Source organism: Gossypium raimondii, chromosome 12 (genome assembly GCF_025698545.1).
Source record: "Gossypium raimondii isolate GPD5lz chromosome 12, ASM2569854v1, whole genome shotgun sequence".
Classification (NCBI taxonomy): Eukaryota; Viridiplantae; Streptophyta; class Magnoliopsida; order Malvales; family Malvaceae; genus Gossypium; species Gossypium raimondii.
Window position 1 is genome coordinate 1435177 of NC_068576.1, and position 8994 is coordinate 1444170.

General features: G+C 34.1%; 1 protein-coding gene across 1 annotated transcript; it reads right to left on the reverse strand.

Annotated features, from left to right (window-relative positions):
- Window positions 1-7503: 7503 nt before the first annotated feature.
- On the reverse strand, window positions 7504-8518 carry LOC105762312 (hypothetical protein). The gene has a single exon (XM_012580179.2). It carries the CDS (start codon window positions 8391-8393, stop codon window positions 7665-7667), a length of 729 nt encoding a protein of 242 aa, XP_012435633.1. The 5' UTR covers window positions 8394-8518; the 3' UTR covers window positions 7504-7664.
- Between the last annotated feature and the right edge of the window lie 476 nt (window positions 8519-8994).

Here is an 8994-nt window from a genome sequence, read left to right on the forward strand (position 1 = left end):
CTATTAAAAAATATATAGATAACGTGCTGCCACTGTTTCATACAATTATTTTCTCTACATTTTAAATAGTGTATTCGTAATTTCATATCCGCTATATCCACTTTACTCTATTTTAATTTCTTTAATTCTAAATATTATGTATTTCTTTAAAAGAACAAAAAGTTAATATAAAATCAATTTTGTTATCGTGTTCGTTATTACCGACTCGATTACCCGATTGAAACCGACCCACAACTTACATAGTTCGTGTCTAGGGGTTTGTACGTGATGAGTTCACATCCTCTCATGATCCCACATAGGGCAGGATTGCACCACCATAAAAACGAATCCGCACTTAGAATAGGGTACGTGTTGGCATGCATGAAGAATTACCTATGATGTGACATTCATGAACAGTAACCGTATCATATAAATAGAAAATTTAACCATTTTGAAGGATACAGACGCACAAACAGCCATCAAGTTTTAAAGACTAAACAAGTTGGATTAGATAACGAGAAAAATAATTCTTTCTTGAGCTTGTTTAAATATTACATATAATATTATAATTATAAACTAATATAATTCTGTTATAATAAAATAATATATTTAATTTCAAATATTATTATTCGATCTTGCATATGTAAAGAGTTCTAAAATGGTATTAATGTTTAGAAAAATAAAATAAAATATTGGCATTTTCAATAACTTTAGGGTAAATTGTACTATTAGTTATTTCACTATTAGTAAATTTTTTTTCGATCATTTAATTATTCAATTTTATCTTCTTCTTTTTATCACCAACTAGCTATCACACATCAATAGAACTTCAAAATGTAAGTTTTGATGATCCAAATTATCCTTAAAATAATATATATATATATATATATATATATATGATATTAAAACACATATCTTTTTCAAATGCTTATAGATACAAATAAGGAAAGTTAATCCTTGAAATTGTAAACTCTAATACAATCTAGTTTTCTTTAATAAATAAACTAATTTTGTTGCATTACACATAAAAAATAATAACTTAAAAGTATAACTGTTGATGGGATATCAAGAAATCAACTGTTAATGAAATTTCATCAATTGACTTTTCTAAAAGGGTATGGATTTGAAAGTTGTGATTAAGCTTCTTGGCCGAAATATTGGTTTTACAGCTCTCCAATTTATGGAGACCCACGATGCTATTCCATCTAATGGACATTGAAAACAGATATTACCTTGTTAAATTCTAGAGCAAAGACGATTACAACAGAGTTTTATCCTAGGGGCCTTGGATTATTTTTGGCCAGTATCTAATGGTCCAGCCTTGGTCTATGAATTTTGACCCTGCAAATCTGTACCCAAGCCTGGTTAAGTCGTGGATTCGCCTCCCTGCTCTCCAGGGTCATTTATACAATCACATAGTACTATGGGAGATTGGAGAGTTGGTGGGGAAGGCAGTGAGATTGGATTTTAATACCGACAATAGAGCTAGGGGCAAATTTGCTCAGATGACTGTGTTTGTTAACTTAAATAAACCTCTGATATCTCAAATCTTGATTAATGACGTCCTCCAATGTATCGAGTACGAGTCATTGCCGGTAGTGTGCTTTTCTTGTGGATAGTATGGCTATGGGAAAGAGTTGTGTCCAACTGCTAGAATGGTTGTGGTGGAAGAAGAGAAGCAATCTGCTAAAGTCAAAGTCGGAGAATCCAACACGACAACAAAGTCAATGGAGAGGGGAGTTGACTCGACGAACTACGATCCTCGGATGTTGGTGGAGAAGAAATTTAGGAAAAATCAAAGGAAGATCGAGGTTTTAGAAGCGAAAATTGGGGGAATAGATCTAGTGGATTGATAAATGATAAAACTAACATATTTTAATCTCGTTCTTAATGCGTTTTTGGATGATTATTTATGCAAATTGGTAAATTTGATGCTCCTAATCCTTTGGATTCATGTTCCTATACTTAGATGAGCATTTGGGAGAAAAAAGAGCGAGAAACGAGCGAAAATTGGTCAAAAAGAACAAATTACCAGAGCCACACGGGTTGGACACACGGCCGTGTGAGCCACACAGGCTAGACATACGACCATGTGCCAGGCCGTGTCGATTTCACAACCTGCTTCCCAAACAAACGAAAAAACATAATGTTTAGGCTTTCTGACTATTCTAAAGTCTTAAATACCAAATAAAAGACGAGATAGGGGAGCCATCATGGAAAATCAAAGAAACAACTTGAAGAACACTATTGGAGCCAACTCTAAAGCAGATTTCCATTAAGATCGAAGACCTCTTTTCAACTTCTTTTGAAGTTTTTATGAGTTTCTTTGTTTCTTGTAGTTTTTTTTTAAATTTATTTATTTACTTTGAGATGTTTTTATTTAGGATTATGAACTAATTCCCTAGATACCTAGGGAAGGTGAAATCTATGATGAATTTTATTATTTAATTTCTATTTTACACAATAAATACTTAATTTTTGTTCTCAATTATATGTGTTTATTTCTTGTTTTAATATTTCCGGGATAGTAATTCATGTTTAATGTGCTTAATTCAGTGGAGGAAAAGTCCCTACTTAAGAGTAAATCTAGCATAATTGAGTGGAGTTGCATGCAATACTAGAAATATGATGACATAAATATACTGGATTAGAGTCAAATCTAATAAGGAAATCTATAGATCGAGTTAATGCGACGATAGGGGTTTTAATTAGAAAGAGATTTCAATTAATCAATATAGAGTCAGTTGCTCTTACTCTCGAAAGAGATATTAGCATAATTTAGAGATTTTTACGGATTAAGACACCAAGTGAATAAATCGTTTAATTCAGATTCTTAATAATATATGAAATTTAGGTGGATTCTTTCTTGGGTATTGTCTCTCTCATTGGTTACTATTCGATTATTTTTCTGATTTATTTTCTATTGAGTTTTTAGTTAAATTAGATTAGTAATTTTAGTTTAAAACCTATTACTCCAAATTGCCGGCTAAATAATAGAAAAATAGTAATTATTAATACTTTTAGTCCTCTTGAATACTATATCTCTACTCACCATAGCTATATTATTTACCGATAGGTATACTTGCCTTAGTCGTATTTTTAGTTAGTGACGTGAGACACATCATGAATCTCGGTTTAGAATCCTGTCTGACGAAATTAGGGGAAATGTCATTATTGAAGATGCTGGGGAGAAATTAAAAGGACAGCAGGAAGATGATATTAGGGGTGAGCATTCGATCGAATCGAATCGAATCGAATCGAATCAAAAATTTTCGAGTTAATCGAGTTTTCGAATCTCATTTTATCATCCTAACTTTATTTGAAGTTTTCTCGAATCGAGTCGAGTGAGATGGAATTCGAATCGAATCGAATCGAATATATTTGTTCGAGTTAAATTTTAAAAATTAATTTTGGGTCCTTGTAACCATTGTCACCCATCGTAATAAAATTTGTCCACCTTAATCAAATTTTTATTAACTTTCATCACCTCATAATTTATTTATTAATTTTTATATATTGGTTAGCTTATTTGTTTGCTTAGTTGTTTCAATTATCTTGGATTCTTGTCACTATGTATTTTGGAATTAAAATATATTAAATATAAAATATGATTTTTAATAAAATTTATTTTAAAAATAAAATTTGAAATTGATACCAATATAAAATTTTAACACAAATATTTTATGGCATAATTAAGAATTCAATTTTAATATAAATATTCAATATGACTAAACAATTCAATAATATAAATAATATAAAATGTGAAATTTAATTTAATAATATAAATAGTATATATAAATAAAATTATTACTATTTATATTTAGTGATTTTTTGGATAATTTTGATTTTTATTTGAGAGTAAAGGGTGAGAAGTAAAAGTTTAGGGGAAAATAAAAGTTTTGGGGAATAAAAGTTTGAGGAAAGTAAATAGGGGAGTAAAATTTTGGAGGAAAATATTAAAAAATTGGAGGGGGGAGGGTTTGGGGTAGATGGGAGGTGGGATGGGAAGAGAATAAAAGTTTTAGGGGAAAAGTGGAAGGGAGTAAAAATTTTGGGGGAAAATAAAAGGTTTTGAGGGTTTTTGAGAGTAAAATTTTGAAAAAAAAAATGAATAGAAGAGTAAAATTTTGGTGGGAAATGGATTTTGGGTAGATTGGGGGGTTGGGAGGGGAGGGGAGTAGAAGTTTTGGGAGAAAAGTGGGAAGGAGTAAAAGTTTTGAGGGGAAAGTAAAAAAATTTGGGAGTTTAGGGTAAAACTGTAAAATATTATAGTTTGATATTCGAATTATTCGAATTATTCGAATTCGAAAACTCAACTCGATTCGAACTCGAAATTCGAAAAAAAAATTCGAGTTGATTCGAATAACTCGATTAACTCAAATAACTCGATTCGTTTAACTCGAAATTCGAATTTTTTTTAATTTTTTCGAGTCGAATCAAATTTTGCTCACCCCTAGATGATATGGTTGGAGGAGCTTCTGGGGTTTTTAATAAAGGGAGGAAAGGTGGGCTAAAGTTGGGACCCAATGGCATGCTGGACAAAGGCATAAATTGTGGGACTATTGGGCCAGATGGAGGTCTTAATGGTGGACAGGCTCATGACATTATGGAGGGGAATGTTTTGTCAACTAAGGCCCAAGGGAAAAAAAAAACCCCTCCAGCCGAATGAACATGGTAATAGGAAAACAGGCTTTGCAGGCCCGACGAAGATCCAAAGAGGAAAAACAAATTCTTTGAATGGGAAGGTAGCTGGTGAAATGGATTGTGGAGGGAGTTCACATTCGAAGGCTGTTGTAAATGCGAAAAGCGGGGGGCCTTCTTCCCCATACTCTAAATGAGAATTCTATGCATTATAGTCCATCTTTTGAGGGACCTATTGAAATGGAAGTGGGGGTTAAATATGGTCTACTTAATGTTGGAAAACACACTGCAGTCGCTTTTAAATAGACTTGAGACCCGACTCTTACTGAATCTAATGCTACTAATTGTGAGGAAGTGGGGGTTAATTATTGAATCGAGGCCTAGGCCTGACTTGAATTATATATTAAATATATATTTTTTATTTTTAATCAAATATATATATTTTATATATATTAAATGTATATATTTAATATGAGCCGGGCCGGGCCGGGCTCGAGCTTAGTAATTTTCTCTCGGGCCAGGCTTGGACAAATTTTTAGGCCCATGTTTCGAGCTGGCCCGGACCTAGAAACCGGGCCTAAAATTTTATTTGGGCCCGACCCGAACCCAACCCGGCCCGGCCCATGATCACCTGTAACTGTTGCTTGCTTTAACAACAAGAGTGATTGCTAGAACCTCCCTTGGAATCTCTTTAAAAACCTTCAGGTTTTGTCATGTATCAAAAGCCATTTTGGCCATACAATCAGCAATTTTATTGAACTCTTTAGATATTTGTTGCATGCCCTAAACTCTAATATTGGCTAAAAGTTGATGAACTCTTCTAATAAGAGCATAATTCGAAGCATCGAAGGAAGAAACTTGAATGGCCTTGACTGCCTCCAAATAGTCTGTTTGAATCATCGTCTAGCAAATTGCTTATCTTGGATTAGAGCCAACCCATCAAGGATGCCCCACAATTCAGTATAAAAAACATAACATTCACCTAATAATATGATGTAGCCCATGATCCACTTGCCTTTTCCATTTAGTAAGACTCATTTACCTGTAGCATTTGCAGAACCTACCTGGATCGCACCATCAGAACATAAATTAAACCAATTTTCTAGGACTATTGACCTCAACAATTGTTGTTTAGGCGGATCCTCCTATAGGAGGCAGTGTACTGTTTTGCCCAGGAGAAGAAAAGTTTTACTATCTTGTCAGCGCTCCATAGAATCCCCTGAAAGATAAAAAGCTTTTGGTTCTTCCAAATTCGTCTGGCAAGCAATCCGAACAAGCTCGACCAAACAACCTCGCTAGATCTTGGTTTAGAAGAACTGAGCAAATTGGACTCTATTCATTTATGAAGATCTCCTGCATAGAAACGCCCACAAAGTTCATCCGGTATGACCTGCCTCCAAACTTCTTTAGTTGAAGGACAATTTATGATAGCATTCAAGATATCTTCAGAATGATACCCATACAAATCACAAGAACTATCATACCCTATACCCTGCTTTACTTGCTCCACATTAGTGAGCATGCGCTGCTTTAAAACTAATCAAATGAAAAATCTAACTATCTAGGGTCCCTGGAATTTCCACGGTATATTCCATTTCGCATCCCTTAGGTTCCACAATCTTTCCCGTAAATTGCGATAAGCACTTTTGAGGGAAAAGAAACCAATAACATGGGCATTTAATTTATTTTGCTTTCCCTAAATTTTAGTAATCAAGATTATCTCAAATTTAAAAATACTTTAAAGTATTGATTGAGTCTTTTAATCTGTATGGACATTATTGCCAATGTAGGAGAATGTGGGTTCGAGTGCATTGAACCACATTATCCTCTTATTTATGGGTTAGTGAGGGGTATGGATAGTTCTAGACATTGTGTCAAAAAGAACATATATAATCAGAACCTATAATGAAATTATTAAAAAATTAAAACTTAAAAGTAGCCCTTATAAACAATTTTGGCCCACAAGTAACCGTAGAGACAGAGTCGTCGTCGTTGGTGGTGGTAGGGTGGGTGGTGGTGTTGTGCTGGTAGTTGGGATCATCAGAGAAGATAAGGTTATGGTTCATTGTCGTCGTTGTCAGATTCCCTCTTCTTAAAGATTATTCAAAATTTGATGTTGTCATCATTGAAATCTTCATGTTACAAATAAACAAAAAAAAAATGTTTTGGAATAATTATAGAGAGGTCCTTAGCTTTAGTCAAAGCTAAAAATTGTCACATGTCAATCATGCAATGGGTTGATGTGCCACATCGATAATTCATTAGTGTATTAACAGAACTTTTAACGACAATAATTAATTCGAATAATTATTTTAATTACAGCAACTAAATTAAAGAAAATAAAATGCAACATTATTTTAAAATCACCTGTAATGAATTTCCATATTGTATAAAAAAAATCTATTTACCGATTTCCTTAGTTTAAAATAGATTTTATGGAAAAAAAAAAGAAGAAGCACATCCTATTTTATTTTTAAATCCCTTAATCCTATTAAATGAGATAGTGGGTTATTTCAACAATTTAAGTAAAAATGAAATACTAGCATCCCAGTTTGGCTGAAATCCTTTGCCTGGTACAAAGGGATTTTAGTATTCTTTAAGTGTTCAGAGAGGCTATAGGAGGCTGTGCTTATCGATAACTTTACCCAATTTAAGTGAGCTGGTATTTAATGTTTTTTTATGTATAGAAGATGAAATTTTATATTTATATTAAAATACATGTTATATAATAAACCCAACAGGGCAAAAATAGCTAATTTTAGATATTTCTTCTTTAGCCTACTATCTAATTTCCTGGAGAACCACTAGAGATCCTTATGGATGTTTCTTTAAGGTATATATTTATGTTTTATATTGAAATTATTATTCTTCAAATCATTCATATAAAATGCATTATCCATATTATGATTCAAACTTATAAATTTCAAACAAGAAAACCCTCGACACTCAGACTTGGGCTTATAATTTGTAGAACATCGAAATGACAAAACTTCCTATATTTGATTAGTAACTATACGGCTTAATTTTGTCTTCTGGATTTTATATTATTTGGACATGGACATAAAACCAGCCACCGCCGCACCAATTATAGCTGTAGGATCGCCAAGAATGGCGGAGACAATAAGACGAACAGCCCCACCAGCCATTTGACAACATTTCTTCACTTTTCCCCCTCTTCCTCCATGATGGTTTCGCAGTTTCCCACTGAGGCTGGGGATCCTGGTCTGTATCTCTCTAACCCTGTTCTTATCAGCATTCAAGTACATGGCTTGCCAGCTTTCAACCAGCAACTCCTTAACACACGCCACATGAAGATTATAGCTCTTGCATTGAGACCTGTAAGACCAGCCGGGCCCTTTTCCGCCGCAGTGATGGCACGAGCTCGATAGCTTGAAGCACAAGTAAAGATTATGTTCACCATCGTCCAGGACTTGGGGAAGGTTGGCACAACAAGGATGAAGATCGAAATCGCACCGTTTGCAGTGGTAGACGAAGCCGAGAACGTCGTTTCTACACGCATCGCATATCCTCATATGTTGCCCTGGGGGTCTATAATTGAACTGGAACTCACATTTTTTATAAAATGGATGAGTGATGGTAGGGGATGGCATAGCGCAGGCCTTGTGTAGGTCGAACTCACATCGCCGGCAGCTGTATTTGAGGCCAATGCCGGCTTCCTTACAACCATCACAATTGAAGGGTATCTCTGTATATTCGAGCTTAAGTTTGTGGTGTGGATGGATGGGGTTTGAGATTCCTTCGTCGATCTTCATTGTGTTTTATCACTTCACTTGAATGAGTTGTGGTGCAAGGAAGACAGGCATCGCTTATATACTAGGGAGCAGATAGGCTGATTTGGCTTGGCTTTGAACGGTCTTATAGGTAGATTCTTTGCTTAAGTTTCACTAGTTGAGAATATAACTACATTAAGCTGATCCAATTGGTCCATTTAGGGCTAATTTTCTTTATAGGATAATATACAATAATTTTGAAGCTTGAATCTTAGCATCCGTACTGTTTTTTTCTATCTTTCGAATATGATTTTCGTATTGACCTTAATTTGAAAAATTACGAGTTAACAAAGCAAAATTGAAAAGGATGAAATGTAAGTTTATGATGATTTCTTCTTCTTTCTTTTTTGGTTTAGAGCATGAATGAATTCAAAAGATTCTAATTTGGGAAATGATAGCTTTGATTAAAGGGGACGACTGTTCCCTGACCTCAACAAAATGATTTTCATGTATCGTAAATTGCCCCACTCTTCTCTTTAATGATTACAAGGAATTCAACATCATAATAACACAAAAAAGTAGCAGCGTGGATTATTCGGATGTCATATCACAGCTCTTTGGAACTTGATTACCGACAAAAAGC

What these genes read in the sequence shown, in the direction of transcription:
- LOC105762312 (XM_012580179.2), bottom strand. Translation starts at nt 8,393, where the DNA reads ATGAAGATCGACGAAGGAATCTCAAACCCCATCCATCCACACCACAAA.